A 21,353-nucleotide genomic window follows, 5' to 3' on the forward strand; every position below is an offset into this window, starting at 1 on the left:
GTATCAGATTTGCAGGTATGGCAGTGTCAAGCTATTCTAGATTTGTAGAAAATATGGAAACTAGTATATTATGAACAGGGGACAGCATGACACCAAGGGAATGATTTAAGCCAATAGCCATTCCAGTCATGTAAGGTAACAAGCTGTGACAAACATACCAGGTTCAACCAAGCCAGTATTCCTAATGGCTGCACTTACGTACAATGGGCTAGAGCTTATGGCCAAGACAGACTTATGTTTCAAAATGGACAAGCCATAAGTCCTGTGCGGTGAATAGTCAGCCATCACTAGATACTACAGCTTCTTGGCACTCCCAGTTATCCTACAGCAAAGAACGTTATTAACTGCTCCAGTTTATAAATCAAAGCAAACGTGTGTGTGTGTATATATATTATATATATATAAAAATATATATAAAAACAAATAAAATGGAGGGGGGTAAGGAGGGACACTTGTACACACAATGATCCATAATTATAACTTTAGAGGGAAGAGGAACAGTTCATGGTCAACATGATGAAGGGTCTATACAAGAGCGTTTTGGAACTACACAGTGCATGGATGGGGAAGTATCAGTTGGCTGGTTTCAGGGGAGCTTTCCGCAGGGATCTCCTTAGACTTGCAGTTGGGCTGCTTTTTCTCCTGGATGGAGATTCTACCTTCCACGGACGAGGCAGGGGCCCTCTACAGAAAGGAAACAGAATGATTGTTGGTTTATTTTTAAAAAGACACTAGTATTACCTATAGCACTGGTAGCTAAGGCCTGGGTTGAACTTACGGCTTATCAGGTGACGTCAGACAGAGAACATCTTTTTGTTGATCTTGGGATCCGTTTTTTTCTGCAAGCGACATTTACAAGTTAAACATGCACATGTGAGCCTCTTTTTTTTTGGTTTGGTTTTATTTTAAAAGTTAGGAGCATGAAAATAACTTGCCTTGAGCTGAAGCAGGTGTGCGCGTCAGGCTGATGAAACTGACCCCAGCCCCAAAGGTCAAGTTATCAACAGTCTCTGAAAGAAACACACAGATCAGCAGTCAGCTTGTACTACAGCCATAGGGCAAGACAATCCCTTCATACCCAACTCAAACAAGCATGCATGCTTCTTTCTGGCCCACTGAACCAGGTATCAGCTCATCTTTTACATAGAATAAAGGCAATGCAACGAGATTGGTCATCCTCACTGCCCACAGTCAAGTTTATACCTAATACTGATAGCACTTCTGCAAAAATTTCCTTCACACTGTGGGCCTGGGAGTAGGAACGGCATCAATGACCCTAAACAAGGCAAATCCCGATCCCTTCCAGGTAGTGAAGTCATAGTCTGTGATAGGATTTTTAGGTTTGCATGTGCTTCAGGAGGAGGATAGAGGTACTTATTGCCAAGTGAATTAATACAACTTGGTAGATGTTTAGCTAAAAGCCTAACTACCCCATACAACTTGTTCTTTAATATTTAGGGGAAAAAACCCTTAAGTTCAAGTTGGTGTGAAGAGTTGTTAATAGGAAGCTAGCAGCATTAGCAGAACACCTCCATTTCCTACAGTAGATCTCTACACTAAGCCTTGGAAGTCTATCTAGCAGGAAGCCAAAGAACTGGTCATTCAAGGCCATTCTAAAAGCACCAGCTGCCCTCTTGTCTTGGAAGTATAGAATGCAAATCTGTTCCTCAATCTTCAAGGTAACCCACATGCACTTGTTCATGATAATCTGTTTTTCACTATTAGACTTGAAGGAACCTCCATTCTTTGGGGGCTACTAGAGAGTTCTCATTTCCTTAAATCTACAACTGCTTATCCACACCACCTCATTCACACCTGGTCGAGCTCCCCCTGCTGGACACTCACCAGACTGCTGCGTTTGAATCCAAACACAGGATCCTTCCTGTATGCTTCCTAAGCCCACTGCATCGAGCATACAGACGCTGTCTCTGACCTCTCAGGGTACCGACTCGCTGTCTGGTACCCTTAGGACCCCACAATCCAGCTGCCTTTGGCCATAATCGGGGAATCACCAAGGCAAGCCATTGTTGTCCAGCTTTATTATTTATCTTGCCTGGATTGGCTTTTGACTCTTGTGAGACTGGCCTCTGAATTTCCTGACTTTATGCAGCGAAAGCCTTATCTTAAGGTAACGTGGTTTTCACATATGGTAAATGACTACACCTGCCTCATTTTACTGCATGCTACAGCTTTTAGTACAAGAGGGAGAGAAAGAAATGGCAAACAGAATCACCACCAGCTATTCTTTCCGCACTCCATTTTTATTGAAGCTCTCCATATATCATGTAGCTTTACTGCTGGTGTTTGCATGTACATGCCAGAGTGAAGTAGTCTATTCTCTCCCAGGCCCTCTTACCCATTTTCACTGTTGAGAGCAAACAATAGAGGAGAGAAAGACCCAAGGGTGACAGAGACTGATCTGCTGGCCAGACGAGAGTCTCACAAGATACAGGGATGAGATCCAATCTCTCAACATCTAGAGTCAGAAGTGATTTACAAAGAACTGCATCTGCAGGAGTTTTACAAATGATAGACCGGGGAAAGAAAAACGTTCTCCTCTGATCCTCTAACCACCACCAAGGCCCAGTGCCATCATGCAGACACCTCAGTACAGCTTAACTGAAGCAGCGATAACGCACTGTACAGCTTGTGTCACCGCTGAGGGCACAGGCTGCCAGGAAACAAAGCAGGATTTTAGGCCTGGTGCCACTGGGGATTAACATTCTCCCCATTTCACAGCATATGGCTCTTAAGTGGAGCAGCAGCGCAAGCCCCCGAGACAGACATGCAGTCGATGAAGAAAAGATTTCGGCTCTGTATAGCATCCCAGGAGTCATCATCTTATCTGCAAAAAGCATTAAGTGCTCAGATAGCACAGTGGACTGGTGTGATGTAGATAACTAGACAGACGGAACTAGCATAAGAGAGTGGAGACTACACAAAGATAAGGGTCAGATTGTCCATTAAATTCGACCAGTTGTCTGTGCTTGGCTTCGGTTTGCACATGGAGATCAGATATTTGTACATGTAAGCAACCAGTCTGCTGCCTAAATGGTCATGCACATTTGTGAATACCCACTTTGTGTGCACCCGGGGTATTCCGACAGGCAATCAGTCACACCTAACTTTAAATATCAGGCCAAAACTGTTTAATGATAGCCCACCTGGCATTGCTACAGTTAAGGTGGAGTTTCCTTTATTTTTGTGGGGGAAGGGGAGGAAGTTAATCCCACACACAGAGCGATTGGTACAGTATGTGCCCTAAAGAAATTCGGAAAGGGAAAGGGGAGCAGAGGAAAGGCAGCTCAGCACAGTAACATTTCATAGTCCCTTCTGCATCCATGCTCCAGTACATATGAACAGTACGAAAGTGGGGCTCTGGAACTGTACTGCCCGCCCAGGAACTACCCCAGCAGTCTCCTCCAAAAGGATAACAGGAAGTGGGCTGCCACATTTCCCACTATCTCTGCACATGCATGCCTCATTTAGATGATCAGAGGGATTTGGGTTATTGCCGTAAGTCATTCGGATACTTCTAAAGTCCTAAGAAATGAATAGTCAACTGTCTTATTATCACAAAAGGGATATTGCCTAACACGCAGGAACACGATCAGAGATGGCTCCAATAAATGGAAATTTTTCAAGGTCAGGTTTTGTGAGGCTGCAATTTAGCTGCCACAGACATAATGGGCAGAGACACGTACTAGTGACCTGTGTATCAGAGTTCTCCCAATTCATTACTGCTTCAGTTTACATAGCTTGTATCCACAGCTGAGAACAAAATTATTGCTTCCCCAACATTCACTTCAGCTCTTATTTAGAGAAGAGCTCGCTCTCGGAGAACACTTCATAGGTTATTAATACCACTTTATCAGATCCAAGCCAATTGTACAAAGATCCTTCTGCTATCGCAGCTCGTCAACTCCTTCAATGATAGAACAGGTCTCGAATGGGCCCTGAGCTGGACCCTTCATCAAACAGAAGGCAAATGCCTAGCAGGGATCTCTTCTAGTGTGGCGGTACTCTGTTCATGCTTCAGAGTCTACAGTTCTGAGCAGAGCAAGATGACCACAGGAAGCAGTACTGAGCAACAGCACAGGCATTCTGGGAGATGCAGGTCAGTCTAGGGAGCACTCCAATCAGATGATGAGCCAGGAACAAGTAGGGGAAACTCCCCTCCTCAGCAGCCCAGAAGTTGGAAGAAAAAAGGCCCAACCATTCCCCACATTCAGCAGCCAGGAGTACAGGCCCTATCATAGACTGACTCTACACTAGAATGTCATGCTGTGGCTCTCAAAGACTCTATCGTTTGGCCACCACTGCAATATAGATATATAATAATCCAAAGATAAGTGACTCTCCAATAATGAAAGGTTGATTACCGCTGCACTACAGTGTGGGCTACGTTGGTACAAAGAAGGGAGTTCTTGGGCAGCTTGGAACGCATGCAGTTGGGTTACTTACGGTCAGGAGTACTGATTGCTCGGCCCACCAGTGAAATGTTCGCTCCGGTAGACTGTTGGTTTAGGCTACACAAAGATACTAAAAGTAATAAGAAAAGAAAAAGTTAAGGACAGAAAGCTGCTCCCCCAAGACCGTTCTACAACCACACCTCCTGCTCAGAGGTCTAAACAACCACCCAGCTTCCACATTAAACCTGTTCTACAACGTGCAAAAGCCAGCTGTTGGCTGCTTACCTTGCTTGCTGTCACTTGTGCTTGCTGGAGAAGAAGGCAGCCTTCCTCCTACACTCTTGCTGCGCTGCTTGTTACTGGCCTCCATGGCTTTCTTGGCAGAGTTCAGGATGGCAAGCGTGCTCAGGGACATCAGCCTATTGGGCAAAAGAAGCCACAAATGCTCTAAGGGGTTTCCTTCTACAAGTCACTCCAGATGAGAAGATGTAGGGAAGATCTTGCTCACTCCCAACTCACTTTCAAACCCGCAGCAACCTCTCTCTCACACACACACCCAGAACACAAAAGATAAGGCTCTGGTGAAATAGCAGGGTCTAACTACTGCTGGTATTCACATTGTTGAGCTGAGCAACGAGAAGAAGACAGGCAATGCAATGGCTCTGGAGCCTTGACACACTACTTAATGCCCGTCGGCAGAGCACCATTCTAACCCATTGTAAAATTTGAAATGCGTACCTGGGTCTAAATGGCTGCTGTTTCAAAATGCCTGCTCTGGGTGTAGTAAACGCAAACGGAGCAGGGGAAGCAGGAGACCCAGACGACGAAGACCGTCTCCCAGCAACTGGTGATTGGGCTTTGCTTTTCTGGCCACTAGGAAGTACCACTGAACTCGGGGACTGCTAGGGAAGAGAAGGAGAAATGGGTTTGCCATAATTCCATTGTTTTATGCATGTAATTTATAGGACTGTCTCACACACACACACACACACACACACACACCATATCATGTTATGTATACAATGTGTCTGGTTAAGATGTGCCAAGGAGCGGTATCTACAGGCCAAGATTTTCAAAAATCACTTGTGAATCTGGGTGTTCAACCTGATGCATCTTAAAAGAGGTCTCAGTTTCAATGGCAGTAGTTGAAAGTCAAGCACCTTTAAAATGTCATGTTATGTAGCCAAAAATTGACACGGTAAGGATCACTCATCACAAGTCTTGACCTACAACATCTGAAGATGTATATAATTTAGCTATTTCTAGTCAAGGGTGTGACGAAGTGGGACTGTTCTTAATGTTTCCTCTGAATACTGTGTGGGTGCCTCAGTTTCTGGCCGACCCTCTGTCGTCTAGCAACTAATGGCCAGGCCCTTCCCCCCTGCAAGGGGATGCTAAAGGTGTGGGAGAACAAAGAGGTCAGGTGACCTCCTGGCCAGGGAAAGAACAAAGCCCAGAGAAGGAGGGGCTGGAGGGGGTTTCAGTTTGGAGCTGGCTGGGAACTAGGAGTGAGGGCAGACGGGGGTGTCTGGCTCGCTGGGCCCCAGAAAGGACCCGGAGGAGGGGTCCCGTTCGCTGGACCTAAAAACTCTGTTTTAGACCGGGTTCCTGTCATCTAATAAACCTCTGTTTTACTGGCTGGCTAAGAGTCACGTCTGACTGCGAAGTGGGGGTGTGTGCAGGACCCTCTGGCTTCCCCAGGACCCCACCTGGGCAGACTCGCTGTGGGAAGCGCACGGAGGGGCATATGCTGAATGCTCCCAGGGGAGATCCAGGAGGTGAAGCCGTGTGAGCTTCTTGACCTGAAGACAGTCTGCTCCATGGGAGAGGAGGCTCCCCAAAGTCCTGACTGGCTTTGTGGGGAACAGTTCCAGAGCATCGCCCGGGGACTCCGTGACAAAGGGTGAGTTACTTTAGTAGAGAGACAGTTCTGTTCACAAGGTGTAATGTAGGGAGAAAGGTCCCTATCACAGAAGGAGCTGTAAGAAATACAGCTGCCAGTTCCTCACCCATTGAGAGAAAGAACTTTGCCAGTTAGTGAAGGACTGGCCACTGCCAGCAGGTTCAAATGGATGTTCTCAAGTTAGACCTGCAGTTTTTGGTTTTTGTACAAAAATGTTCTCCCTAACTTTTCAGGCTGTGTAGACAAAGGTTTTCGTGAGTTTTCTGATTTTATGAACACTGTGCATGGTTTGGATTTACATACCTGAGACTAGCTTGCAAACAAACATTGCAGGATTGTTCTAGTACAAGAGAACCAGGAATTGAAATTGCCTAGAAAGTGAAGTTGAAACTGACAGGTGATATTTTCACTGTGGAAGTACAGAGCAATGCATACAGTATATTAGATTGTAAGATCTGTTTGAATTTATGGATGTGTGAGAGGTGAGGGTTTTTGTCTGGATGGGGTTTTTAAAAAACTCTTCACGCCTCTAAAAAAATAAAGCCCTGGTCAGCAGGAACTATAGTGGTAAGAAAGATACAGGAAAAACAGTCAGGTATTATCCAGTGGTCCTGTAGCATGATTTATAGCAATAAGCTGTATGACCACTGGGTGCTATTACAACATACACCTTACTCTGGTGGAAGCCAGTACCTGTATTGTGTTCATGACATTGATGACCTCTGTCTGACCTTCTCCCATCTCTCTCTCCCTGGCCAGTTGCTCTTCATATTTCTTCATGTCATACTCCAGCTCAGCTGCCAGCTGCTTGTCTACCGCAAAGAAGTCTTTGATTTCATTCCGATAATCTTGCATCACTTCCTGGAAGGCACAACAGTCAATTTATTTTACTTCCCCATCTTAAAATCTCTTCTGACCAGCACTTACTGCCCATGTTCACATCATAGCTCTGAAAGTCCAACAGAAAATGCTAGTTGGGACAGTTTCTGTTTAAATGAAAGAGAGAGTCTATCAAAGAGGTCTGCTGCTGATTCATGACTTGATAATGCTCCTCATTGTTATGAACATTGAAGGTTTATGCCCACTCCACAGAGCGAAGCCTTTTACTTAATGTACACAGCCCTCATCTGTATTCCCATCACCACCAGAGCAACCTGACAACCTGGCTATAGGAAAGGAATGGTTTACCCTACGAAGCTGTACAATACGTTTCACTGGGTTTCAAAACCTCCTCATATGGTGTTAGAGCCCTGCATCAGGACTGGAAATAATAGCGGGAGCAGGAAAAATATACTTTGTTGTGGGCAGGATTGGGTGGGTGGTAATTTGCATTAAATCACTCACCAGTTTGTCATAAATAGAATTTCAGCAATGTGAAGTAAGTTTGGGGTTTTTTAAAAGAAAGGTTTTAATACTTAAATTTAAGCAAGGGATAAAAAGAGAGACTTGAGGTCTATTATAACAGGAGTTAAAGTATTTTTACATGGTTTAAGCAAGATTTGTGTTATTCTTTTAGTGGTAAAAATTGTGTCTGAATTCCCTGTGTGTATATTTAAAAAACAGACTATTTTTTGTTTATTTTTAGTAGCATGTGGGAATCGGTCTTGTGGATTTGTGAGATCCAAGGTTTTTGCAGTGGGAGCGGGATAAAAATGCAACAATGCAGGAGCAGGTGGGAGTGGATACTGCGGGGCAGGTCGGGAGCAGGATTAAAAAATAGTCCGCGCAGCGCTCTACCTGGGGTTCTACTTCTGGCCATGCTTCCAAATTCGCAGCCTGAGAGAAAAATCACAAGTCTTTCCTTACCCGAAGATAGTTCATGAGGTCTCTCAGAGCTGGAATCCTAGTCTGTTCCAACAAAGACTTCAACGAAGTGATTATTGGGATGATGTTTTCTATGAAGTTCTTCTTCTGAACCTGTAGTTTAAATAACACACAAACACCTAACATGACAGAACAAGGGATGGTTCATTTCATTCTTATGTAGATAAATGGCCCCTAAACAATAAACGAGTACAGCTTAGCGTGCATACATCCCACGTGTGTATGAGCATACACGTAGCGTAGTGATGGTTTCACTTTATCCCAATACGTGATCTGCCTTTTACGCTGGTCCACGTCAGTCATTCTAATGGCAAGTTGCTGACAGCTGCATCAAATCCTATCATTAACTTCAAACGCTTCACCCGTCAGTGTCTCTTAGCGCCAAACTGAGCCATAGTGTAATCCCATTGACTATAGTGGAGTCCTGTCTGTTTACACCAAGTCTGAATTGGGCTCTTCAGCTAGGGAGGAATCATTTTAAACATGTTAGTCGCCAAACTGCTGGCACATTCTAATTCAAATTGACTGTTCAAGTGTAGGTAACCTCCAGAAATCAGCACTCATTTATAGGACATTTTCATTTTGCAACACTTGCTGCTTGCACAGATTCACTAGCTGTCCCCAAATCACAAGGACTGTATGGGCGTATAATCTGGGGAGATGGGTGCCAGTCCCTACTATAGATCACTCACTTTACTCAAGATTGTCCCAAATTGCAGGTTTAGATTTCATTCAGTGCTGTGCCCACTCTTCCCACTGCATGCCAAGTGGTACTCACTTGTGAGATGAGTTTCTTTTGTGCTGCCTGCATGACAGCATTGGCCATGTCCATTTCATCCTCAACTGGCTGGATATCTTCATCTTGTTTAGATCTCATAGCAGACAGTTTGATCTCTTTGCAGCTAAGGACTTCAAATGTATCGGAGAGCAACTCATTGGCTTCCATATCCAGTGGGAGGATGCCATCCACAAAGCATGCTGTAAGAGACCAGGAGGAGGAAGATTTTTATTCTCAGAACCAGGCTGCTAAATATAAGCCAGGGCAGAAGGGTCCCTGTGCTGCACCCAGAGGCCGAACAGATGCAATTGGCTCATCACAGGATTTATTTTTACAATACTCATTCTGTGCCAAAAATGATGCCCCTACCCAGGATGTTCAGGCTGATTTTAGAAGTGATGTTGAACCTTTGCTCATCTGTAAAATGCTCTAGCAGGAACCTGTAGATCTGCATTCTTTTTCCTTTGTTATCTTTCCCCTTCAGAGAAAAGAGATTCTTCTCCCTGTGTAGATAAAGACATTTTACCTCAGGCAAACACATGTACATGGAATTACAGAAGTAAAGACTTTAAATCTGGCAAGAAACATTTGAATGCCACCTTAAAGGTCCAGAAACCTACTGCATAACACATACACACACATTCTATTCAGAAGTCTCTCATGGAAGGTGCCAGGGGGAAGGCAGAGTATTGTTACCTTAATGTGAATTATTCTTAGGATTTTATCTTTCATTGCCGCGCACTATAAAAAGTGACCATGAAAGCTTTGCTCCAGGCCCAAAGACTGCATGCCCAGCACCACACGGATATTCACATGCAACTCCCATTAACATTCAAAGAGAGGTGGCCAAATATTCACTGACCGCTCACTCTGGGGGAACTTGTTGTACTTCTCGTGTTTCTCATAGCTGTTGAAGTGGAAAATGCACTCGATGAAGTGTTGGGAGAACATGACTGGATTCCTCTTCAGTAACAAGTGTACCAGGCAGAACTCCCCAAACCTGGATACAGGGTTGAAAAATTAGAACCACCAGAAAACCTCTTTCATTCTAGAGGCCACCTCCTGAATTATAGTGAGGTGTGCAGCTATTCAGCAACCCAACGTGTTGTACCCAAAGGGCATGGCAGAGACAGACTCCAGAGAATTAAACCTTCCTCAATACGACATTTAACCCTTTCCCTCCCACATCAGGGCCTTGAGAAAGATGCTGAACTATTTACTTTGAGCCCCGTTTTCCCACCATCCAGAATTGTGCTGAAAAGCTTTCAGCATCTATGGTGCAGGTTTATTTCTATTTATAATTCAACACCGTTGAGAGAAAGAGAAGTAACTTTGGCGAACAATAAACCAGGCATAACATTTTCAATAACTCTTAGGTCTTGTCTACACTACAGGGGGAGAGCGATCTAAGTTACGCAACTTCAGCTACGTGAATAACGTAGTTGAAGTCGACGTACTTAGATTTACTTACCGCAGGGTCCGCACTACGCTATGTCAACGGGAGACGCTCTCCTGTCGACTCCCCTTGCGCTTCTCGTTCAGGTGGAGTACAGGAGTCGACGGGAGATTGATCTGCGGTTGACATCGATCGCCGCGCATTGATCTCCAGTAAGAGTAGAGAAGCCCTATAGTGATTTCCAAGCCTAAGTCCTGTTTTAAAAAGGGACTTAGACACTTAGGAGACTAAGGCCCAGATTTTTAAAGGTATCGAGGCACTGCTGCACCCAGCATCACACCTAGCAGATTTAGGAGCCTACATCACATTTTGAAAAGGGGTTTAGGCACTTAGCGTAATTACAGCTTTAGCCTGGACAATGGTTAGTTGAGTTGATACTACAAAATTCTGTTACAAACAAAAGGCTTCTTCATTCCTCTCAGTCTGGAACATACTGTTGTGGATCAAGACAGTAGTTTAAACAAACAATGACAAAGGTTTTGCAAGCTGAGTGACCTTGGATTATGTTGACTGTTGAGATTCAGGTTTGACTGGGAGTTTGGCCACACACAAAAGAAGGAAGAGGAAAATGGCCTTGTGGTTAAGGCACTCAACTAGAACTCAGAACAACTAGGTTTAATACTTGGTTTTGCCATAAACTTTCTGTGTGACCTTGTGCAAATCACTTAGTTGCTCCGAGCTTAGGCGTCCCATCTAGAACATGGAAAGAAGAGTATCTCCTACGTCACAAGGGGATTGTGAGGATAGACACAGTCATGTTTGTGTCGTGCTCAGATATGACAGGGAGGAGCACTATGAGAATGTGTAAATACAATCTCATTTCAAAGCTACCACCCAAATGGCTGCTGCTGCTAGGGACAGGATGCTAAATTGGAACAACAGGACTCAAATGCTGGAAAATATATGAAAGCCTGCTCAGATAAAGGTATTTTGGCAGAGCAGTGTGGGGAGACAGGACCTGGAATGCTAAAGGACTGAACTGGAGGGTCTCGGCTAGAGGGAAGTGCACAGGCACCGCTGTACATGAAAGCTTGCACAGTGTTTACTCGCATTAGATCTGGCTCTTGCCAATGCTGCTGGCTGTCCACAGCAAGCCAAGTTGAGGGGCAAAACAGTACATTCCATGAGACATTAGTTTGCAACAAGCAGTCCCACGTCCTCGAAATGGACTTTAACTTATGAATTCAATTAGCTTTGCCGGTCCACTTTTTGGTTTTTACACTAGAGGTCTGGGCAGAATTTTCAGGAGCAGCTGAATAGGTTGCGCATGGAAAAGTCATAAGCAACACTTAACTGATTTTACTTCCTATCGAGAAATACAAAGGATGATGCTCACTCAGGAAACACGTGTGTATTGGGAAAATATTCAGGGAGTTTCCTGGACTCAGTTATCATCAGTGATCTGAACACTGGACCGCAGCTGAGGCCTGGCCTGAGGCCCAAGGGATACCAACAGGTGGAGGCTAGGCATGTTTGCACAGTGTTAAAGCATTCATTCACAAGGGGAATGGATTGGAAAAAAACCTCTGGCCTGGAAAAGGTTTTGGTGCAGGGAGTTCTTGTGCATCACTTACTCTCCTATGCCATTCCTTCACCATCTGATCTGACATTTTATATTAGTTTACATTCTTCCCTTTGCTATTCTGGAAGATCAGAAACACGTTCCCCGCAGAAAGTTCAAAGTCATTTACCCATATGTACCTGGCTTTAGGTATCACCTGAGTTCTCTGAATTCTACGGAAAGGAAGATGGTATTTGCTCTATATGTGTAGTGTGAAATGCAAAGGGTTTCAGATCTACCCCTGCACCAATCCAGGGGTCCGAACTACAGGATACTTTAGTGAGAAATGCTTGCATGAAGTTAAGCCCAGGGAGGAGATAGGGGAGGGACAGAAATAAAGCAAAAAAGCATCTAGTTGGAACATGATTTTTAAACACGGTTCATCAGAGTTTGTGGGGGAGAAGGGAGATCCTAACAACAAACATTGTTAGACACTCATTTTCTCTAGACCTATGTTTAAAGGGGATCTACCAAGGATTTTTTAAAAGGGCCATGGGGCCACTTTGGCTTTATTTATGATATATTCATAAGGTCTGTCTTTTGGGGAAGGGGAAAACAGTGGGGGGTTCTCCTTGCTTTTTTACATATGAATGTCAGGTCTTGTCTGCCTTAGAACAGTGTTGTCTTGAGATCTAGCGAAATGCCAGCACTGGAAGAAAAGATATTACCCAATAAAAAATGCAATAATATATATTACCTCACCTACCTTGTCTCTAGCATTGCAAGAGTTAGAGAGTGAAACCTGAGCTATTTAAGGGGAGGGATTTTTATCATCAGCTCTTTAACTCCAGTTATTAACATTTTAGACATTTGTTAAAGATTCAGATACTCCCATTCCACATACGAAAGAGCGACAACTCACAAACATGCTCTCCGACATCCAGGAATAAACCTGCAAAACCAGGGAAGACCAGACTTGCTGTTTCTAAGTTAGAAAGCAAGCAAAAACTTCTCAACTCTCCCAACCACATTTTTCCATGCCTTATTAAATCATAAAAGGAAAAAAGGGCAGAAGCCATTAAAAAATATATATATATTCCCTTGCAGCTCACCTTTAAATACATTCCCTAAGCAAGTCCTAAGGGCCTCATAAAGTTCATCCCCATTTGAGCAGGCTGCCCAAATGAATAAGCTCTCCATGCAACTGTTACAGATGTGATTTAAGGCAAGAATGTGAGCGCTAAAATGAAGGCCAAATCATTCAGTCAGCAGCTCAGCAGGCTGTGCCTAGCAATTGCAGCTTATGTAGTCAGAGAGAACATTCACTGACCACGTGCAGGCGAAACCCAAGCACGTTATGGTGAGGTAAGAAGAAAGCTTGAACCTTTGCTATGAATCACTGTGCTTTGGGAGCCTACTGGCGGTCAGACCATTAACCCTATTTGACCGTAGGTTTGTGGGGTTAAGTTTACTATTTCAAATGTAAACAGCTGTGTTGGCATTGAAACAACGCAGATCATTGCCCAAGGAAACCTTTTCATTCTGGTACTTTAAATTGGTCACTGGAAAAGAAAATGTTAACGGTTTTAAAAAGGAGCAATTATCAGGTCCGTAGGGTTGTTTTCCCTCCCAACAAGGTAAAAAATTAGTATTGATCTGAAAGAATCAGTAAATGTGCTGATTCAAGTGTATTTTGTTTCAATGATTCAAACTGAATTCAATCTACTGTACAATAAAACAGGAGAAGCTGTTAATGTAGAGGAGCGGTAGTTACCTTCTGGCGTGCCTATGACTGGGGTGTATGTAAGGTCACCCCCCTCTCTCCTTTCCCCATATCAAAAGTCACCAATTATGTACAAGAGAATAAGCACCTGACAAATTTGTTTAATTGGCAAGAGAGTACAAAGCAGCAGCTGAAAATCAAAGCGTGTGTATGTTCTACTTCCCAGAACTCAGAGGGAAGAAAACTAAACAAAAATCCAATTTTATATATTTTGCAAAGTTAGTCATTGCAAGGCCAAGAGCTGTATGTCAATCCCAGCCTGGAATAAAGAGTTTTTGTCTGTGTGCACCTGCTGAATATGAATGCCCAGATACAGGCTCCCAACAGAAACTGTTATTGTTCCGTATCGAACGCCTTGTGAATACGATGCTGCAATGCCGCCACCTACTGGAAAGAGCCAGGACTGAACATTATAAAAGTGCTCATGAACAGCCCCAGACTGATGGCTCTGGCTGTAATCCTCAATTTATTTGGAGTAGGCAGGGACGCTGGCAGCGGTTGGGCAAGCTTCTGCTGCACGCATCATCTACCCATCCATTCCCTAGAGGAGCAACCTGCAAGGGAGTTCATCTCTCCACATCTCACTCAGTCACTGCCCTTCCTACTGAGACTGACAACAAGGGTATGTCAGTATCAAATACGGTGGAGCTCGATATATTAACACCCATCCGTTAAGAACGAGACCAGAACCACCAAGTTATTGCACCAAGGCCAAAACGGATGTCAAACAGTAATAACTTATGGTATCTTCTGAACTACATTTGGGTAAAATCAAGACCTCTAAGCCCACAGAAGCCAACCAATTCAGATTTCAGGCTAATTCTGCAGGATCCCTGGTGTATCTCGGTATGGCAGGAAATCTTCAAGCTGTGGTATGATGTTTAAAAGGAAAAGGAATAACAACATGCAAAAATAAGTATTGAACTGTAACCTATGGCTACTACGTAAAGTGGGAGGGCAGTTTTTAGAACACCTGTTTCAAAGTTACAAATTTCCTCATGTATGTAAATCATGACAAGATAAAAAGGGCAGAGCTGCCCTGTAGACAGTGCCACCCTAGGGCACTCTCTTGTGGCCTGACGTGGCCCTTCTGGCACCCTACCTCAGTTTCCTTCCAGTTTACACCCAGAACCTTTAATAAATTAAACTCCAGGAGAGAGGGAATATTAAATATCATCTGGTTCCCTAAAGAGCCCTTTTGGCCTCCCCTTAGGTTCCAGGTTTCACAGCTCTACATCTAGGGGGACTGTTTTAAATCCTGGCCTCTATGGTCTGCGAACTCTCCTCCCCTCCAGTTCAGGGGTTGCACAGCCCTCCTTCTTGGGGCCTGTGTGCTGACTGAATTCATCCTCTCAGCAGCTCTTCCCAGCAGCTCCTCCTTGACTGGGCCTGGAACCTACTTTTGAGTCACCCACTCAGTCAACTCAGTCTCTTGATCCACCCGAAGTGGGCCTAATAACCGCAAACACCTGTCAACACTGGCTTGGGAAAGAGGGGAGTCTTGCCCTGCCTGCTCTATAAAGCAGGCTTGGAGCTTTAAATGAACAATGGTCTGGAATGACCCTACATGTTCCCTCTCCTAGACATTAACTGCTTCCCTGGACCTTCTTCCTCGCTCCCAGTAACTACTTCCATTATTTCCCTGGCCCGCGTCTGCTTTCTCTGGACACATGGAATAAGTAACTGGCCTCCCCAGCCATGTCCTCTGACCTAGAGGCCAGTACCCAGTTCCATGCACACATGAAAGAGGGAACAAATTGTATCGCTCACTGTTCTTCCTCCTGCCATGTGTGTACTTTCAGGCTCAGAGTGAAGTTTCCCACTCCTCCATTCCCACTTTCAAAATTTTATTAGGGCATAACTAGGGAGAAAGGGGGCAAAGATTAAAGAGCACATGAACTTTCTCATGGAGATTTCTCTCTTACATTCAGAATTAACAGCTGGGATGTGAGATTCAGTTTGCTTTGCTCTCTGGATAGTTTACAGAACTGGTATCCTACCTGGCAATATCTGGGTTGGGATCCACCAGAGAACTGACAAATCTGAAGAACAGGGACTCCTTCCACTTCACAAACTCCTCCTACAGGAAAGAAGTAGACAGTGAAACGTCAGCATGAACCAGGAATGAATGACCCTACTTGATTCTTCAGATTGCACCCAGATAAACCCTCTGGGTCATAACAGGAGGCAGACAAAATAAAGCTCAAGATTCCTTAATTCTGAAAATAGTACATTTATTTAAATGCCATAGCAGCAGGTGTCCTGATTTATCATTAAATGTTAGCAGAACAAGGGAAGACAGAGAAAATCTCAACTCCAATGCTGAGGTACCAATAAGGCATTGCTCTACACTGTTCTCATGAATTAACACATTGGTAGTCTGCCTGCCTAGTATACATTATTAAACAGGGGGTAGACTATCTTCTGCCTCTCACATATCGATGTCCATACCACAACTGATAGGTCGCCAGAGAAGATTAGTGCCCTGCTTCTGCTTGGTGGACACCTGTTACACCCATCTACTGGGGATGAAATTGCAGATTCAAGAAAACAAGAAAAGATAACAAGATAGACAAACCTTGAACTAAAATCATTTGGATAGTCTGCTGAACTACCATGCTGGAAGTCTATTTATTCATCCTAGTTAAACTATGGCAGTAACAGTTTACTGTTAAGTGCATCTTAAAGTTTGGGTAGATTGCAAAGATATTTTAGAGTCAATCTGAAAGCTGCATATCCATTTTACAGGTTGCTAGGATTCTGTATGATGGAGGCTGTTGGAATGTAGTGAGAACTAGCCAAAGCCCGCTAGTCACCTGCAGAAGGTTGGTAAGCAGGATCAGTGTCTGCTTGCGGATGAAGGGGTTCGGGTCCTTCAGGCACATGGAGATGTTGGGAATGTACCTGTCCACCATGGTGGTGTAGCGGATACACAGGTCACACATAACTATGACGACGTTATTGCGAATGGCCACATCCTCAGACACCTCTAGCTCACGAGCTAGGGCTGCGACACATTTCTTTGCTAGATCCTCATGCTGCAGACACAGCTTACCTGTCACATAGAGAGGAGAGAATCGGGGCTCTGAATGTTACAGTTCCTCACCTCCTCAGGACTATCTTTCCACCTCCTCTTGGTGGCATTCGAGTCAAAACACATGGACAGAGAAATAAGGCCAAGGAGAAATGAAAGCAGAAAATAGCGAGAGCAAGAAGTAAACAAGGGAATAAAAGTAAGAAAGTCTTAGTGGAGACCATATGAGAAACCCGCAACCCACCTCAAGGGAAAGGTAATCAAGGAGGAGGATTGTCCCATCCCTCTTCTGAGAAAACATGAGACCTATATCATGGATCTAGTAACCCCGTTTCCTCTTTCCCAAAGGGCCATAGGGAGCTAAGAGTGCAGCGTAATGTCCTATGCATAACAAGAAAAGAGCCACCCCAGTAACATTACTAGAAGCCTCTTAAAATAACACTAATACTTTGCACCTCTAAAGGTTTCTAAGCTCTTTAAGAACAAAGGATTGAGTCTCATGAGGTACCTAAGTGAGGAAGTAATGTTATTCCCACACTAGAGAAGTGCCATGTCCATGACCACACAGAAGTATAAGCACAGCCTGCTCTGGAAAGCATTGAATTCCCTCCATCCCTCTAGTGAGCCTCTTGTGCATCATGTAGTTCCATAGTCAGATGCCACCAAGCTCACAAGAGTACAAGGTTGGTACAAGTCTGCAGGGCTCTTCAGGCCCGGCTAACTGCTACTCACTGGTTAGGTATGGTAAAGCTATATAAAGCTAGTGCATTAATAGATTCAGTATGTACTCTCACCCACTCCAATATTTTTATTGGTGTATGCATATTGTTACTACAGGGAATTATCTGAATGCTTGGAGCTACAGCACTATAAACACTGAATAATGTTCATGTCTGTGTCTAAGCTCATACAGAAGAGCTGTAGCAATTGTAACGTGAGAAGAGAGAAAAGGGCAGGAATCAGTGGTACATAGCATCTATTCCCACGACAGGACAGCTCTTACCCAGTGTAATGAACGCATGGGCTCTGACCACTGAGGGCATAGCAGATCCTCTGAATTGGGACAGTGGCTGAGAAACTGGGAGTTCCTCACCATCTGGAGGACTAGACACTGGGAAACAACAGACCAAGAATTAAAATACCCTCAAAACCAGAGAGTTTTAGTTCATAAATGCAAATGTAAGAGTAAAGGGAGGACCTCACATTGATCTACATTGACAGGACAAGCCAGAATAGACTGAATCAAAAGAAAGATGCGTTTCTCCACTTTGGCTGGACATAGCTGTGCAGTCTCACCCAAGGTGAAGAGATGTCTCACCTAAAGAGAAAAGCAACACTGTCAAAAGGTAACAGCAGGGCTGACAATTAAATCAACAAGCTTCCACACACATTACCCAAGTCAGCCAATGTTTCAATAGCTTCCAAAACAGCTTCAAATTCCCTCTGCCCTTTAAAAGGGAAGGCATCACCCATGATGTAGGCCTGTATGAGGCTCAGTTAGATCTAATTCATTACTATTTAACTGCAGAGAGCCAAGTTCCTTTAGACCTGTCCCTACTACATGGTGAAGTTCAGTGGTGACATTTATTATTGACAAGTTGCAAACAGACAATTAAATTCCTAGTTTTCCCAAAAAACAAAAATGAAGGCAATGACATGATGCCTTTTGCATTAGTATAATCACTGCAACTCCCCCAAAACTCTGGAAATCAAGTCTATTCTATAGCTTTCTATAGCATCACTCAAAATTTCCATTAGGAATGATATCAAGTCACTGACACACTAGAGTCTATAGACATGTACTCACAGAAATACCACAGGGATTTAGTATTTTCCCCTATAACTGTAAATTAATGATACTCTCCCCTCTCTAGAAACCTCAAGATTGGAGAAAGTAAGAGTGGCAAGGGAATAGAGGAGCTATGTTTCTTCAGCCTCCAATAGATGCAAATGATGACTAGATCCCTTTACGAATGGACTGCTCTGACAAGTGAATATGTGAAAATGAGACTCTCTTACTGAAAGCAGTTCCCTGTGTATTAAAGTCATATCTGCTGACTTGACAGAGTTTTTACTACTTCTAACTACTGCCACTCCTGCCAAACCAGCACAACTCTGGGAGAATGAAGTGGATTCTGTTCTGGATTGTGCATCAACAGGATAAATCGTATTCCAATTGAAAGGGTCGCCCGTGCAACACCCCTTTGCCTTCAAATTGAGAGCTCAGCTACATTTGTGCATCCCAGGTAAAAGCAATAAAGCTGCACAGATCTAACTGAGGTTCTAATTTTAAGTTAATGGGGTTGCACAGGTCTAAATGAGGGCAACCTTTTGTCTACAGAATGCTTTTCAGTGGTGGCAATACATGAATCAGAAGGAGCCTATTTTGACTTTCAATCCATAGACTTGAATTTGCTGACAAATTCCCATAAAACAAGCACATCTGATGTAGAGCCACTGAGATTAAAGAAAAGGTCACCGCACTGATCACATTTGGAGTGTTGTTTTCATTACCATAAGGGCTGGAAAGAGGTTTTTATTTATGTATGTATGTAGTATAAGGAAAGGCTAGATTCTGTAGAAATTGATGGCTTGGGCTGTCCCACTCACCAAGGGAAGTTTCCCACTTGCAGTCTACTTTCTAAGCCCTACTTCTTATTGTGTGTAATACCGTGTCAAATTTGTGGTGACTGGCCTGGGCCTGCTGTTCTCTAGGACTCACCGGAGAACAAAGTATTGCATCTCATGAACTATTCCAGTGAATATTTATAAAACAAATATGATTCTAATTCATGTTTATTTCCATAATAAATATCAGAAAAGTAAGCTAACGGCCAAAAAACAAACAAACAAAAAAAACCCACAACAAAAATATCCTGTATCAATGTACAAGGCAGAGTACTCCAGAGAACACAGCTCAGCTGGACAATCATGGAATCATTTTAAAGAGGGAACAAATGAATTCTTTGATCAATCAGTACAGAAAGGATACCAAGCTTACCAAGAGGTCTTCTTGCAGCTGCTCTGCTCCATCCTCTTTGAGGACTATACTGGAGATGTAGCTCTCACAGACAGATACTAGATCTCCACATACCTGGTTGAGCAGCTTCTGTTTCAAGATGAAGGCAAGTCAATGCAGTGCTTGTTAAAGAAATGCATCATGGGTAAAACATCCTCCATGCATTAGTCCTGAATTGGTAAACGAAAACCTTTTTCTAGACTCTGAAATGAATAACATCTCTCTCTCAGCTCCCTCACACTAAGCAGTTTCTCTATGGTTAAAAACTTGTCCCAGTCTTTATTTAACAATCTAGCTGCAGGAATCAGCTGCAAACAAAATCTAGGTAAAATCTGCAAAAGAACATGTGATCTGAACAGTTATTTTCCTCTTTAGGTTTTAGGGATTGTTGGTATCTAGGCAGAAAGGGTCAATTGTCTTCATTTGGCATTGCTTTATGAATCTTACAATCGCCCAATGATAGAAACAGAAGAACCCGCTTTAGCACATTGCTATAGGAATTTACTAAACAGCATCTCAGCAAAGCACAGTGCCGCCTACAGCAGCTAGTGTGGTTACTGCATTTTCTCAAGCTATTTACTTGGCTACCCATGGTAGATGTCTAAGACACCATCATGAGGTAGATGTGATTAATATTGGGAAAGGAAATTAATCTATATGTCGAAAGAGTCTAATATTGAGGGAAAACTCATGCCAATTTAGCCTTTTTTTTTTTCTTTTAAAACAACACTGCTTAGGGTGAGCTCTAGAACTTAGCTACTAAAGATAGCCCACTTCCCAGCTACTGAGATGGAGCAGACAGATGGGCCATAAAAAGGAAGGGAAACCAGGTGGCAAAATTTAAAGGGAGGCAGAATTTTCCACCAGTAAATTAGAATCGCCCCAGCTTTCCCCATTCTGCAGACCTCATTATAAAAGAAAGATCTTTACACAAACCTGCTCCCCTTCCCAGCTTGCCTTAGCTTTGTCACAAGTTGTTCCATTAACATAGTCTGCGGAACACGGTCACCTACTTTCACTTGAGTCCACAGCAGGTTGGTAGTGACCAACTTAATCTATGGTGGCATATATGGAATGCGTCTGTAGCCTCAACATAATCTACTGGAAAATCATCCAAATCACAAAACTCTGTATCAAAACAGGCACTACTGCAGGTAGTGAATTCAGCAGATTTCAATTGCAAAACATCCTCTTGAAAAAAAAAAATAAAGAAGCAGCTCTCTCAAACCCATCTTTCACACTAGGTGTATGCCAGTGCTGGTATGATATACCAATAAAGACGGTTAAACAGAACAGAGGTGCAATTTTCTAGAGTCAGAAGTCTCTTTCCTTTGTGCGCTGAAGAAACCAGCATTTTCAGGAGAAGAAAACGTCTCCGTCTTCTCGAGACGTGTGAAATACACTTTTAAAACAGTCTATTCGAAGCCCCACCTGTGCTTCCTCAGGGGCATCTGTGTACGCATGGCAGAGTTTCTGCAGAGCTTCAACAGCTGGGCTAATCACCTCCAGGGGACACTTAAACTCCTTCAGCCAGCACTTGATATCATCTGAAAAGAAGGTCAAACACCTAGCTGAGGCGAGTGCTCATGCTAACTGACTATTAACAGAAAGACAAAAATATAGTGGAGCTGGGAGGCAAAGCT

At 43.6% G+C, this 21,353-nt stretch overlaps 1 protein-coding gene across 2 annotated transcripts in view; it reads right to left on the reverse strand.

Annotated features, from left to right (window-relative positions):
* Positions 1-433: 433 nt before the first annotated feature.
* Positions 434-21,353, reverse strand: part of NCAPD3 (non-SMC condensin II complex subunit D3) — a 46,409-nt gene continuing 25,489 nt past the window's right edge. Inside the window, exons 19-35 of one of the 2 annotated variants that reach the window (XM_024102217.3) lie at positions 21,142-21,257; positions 19,693-19,800; positions 17,895-18,009; positions 17,695-17,802; positions 16,474-16,712; positions 15,658-15,737; positions 9,780-9,917; positions 9,287-9,420; positions 8,918-9,117; positions 8,122-8,232; positions 7,009-7,176; positions 5,151-5,311; positions 4,698-4,831; positions 4,465-4,542; positions 936-1,010; positions 779-839; positions 434-684 (exon numbers count right to left, since the gene is read on the reverse strand). In XM_024102217.3, the coding sequence (XP_023957985.2) occupies positions 573-684; positions 779-839; positions 936-1,010; positions 4,465-4,542; positions 4,698-4,831; positions 5,151-5,311; positions 7,009-7,176; positions 8,122-8,232; positions 8,918-9,117; positions 9,287-9,420; positions 9,780-9,917; positions 15,658-15,737; positions 16,474-16,712; positions 17,695-17,802; positions 17,895-18,009; positions 19,693-19,800; positions 21,142-21,257 (2,138 nt within the window). In that variant the 3' untranslated portion in view covers positions 434-572. Of the gene's footprint in view, positions 685-778; positions 840-935; positions 1,011-4,464; positions 4,543-4,697; positions 4,832-5,150; positions 5,315-7,008; positions 7,177-8,121; positions 8,233-8,917; positions 9,118-9,286; positions 9,421-9,779; positions 9,918-15,657; positions 15,738-16,473; positions 16,713-17,694; positions 17,803-17,894; positions 18,010-19,692; positions 19,801-21,141; positions 21,258-21,353 lie in introns of both variants that reach the window. The other variant, XM_024102216.3, reaches the window with a different exon arrangement.

The sequence above is a fragment of the Chrysemys picta genome, chromosome 16 (genome assembly GCF_011386835.1).
Source record: "Chrysemys picta bellii isolate R12L10 chromosome 16, ASM1138683v2, whole genome shotgun sequence".
Lineage (NCBI taxonomy): Eukaryota > Metazoa > Chordata > Testudines > Emydidae > Chrysemys > Chrysemys picta.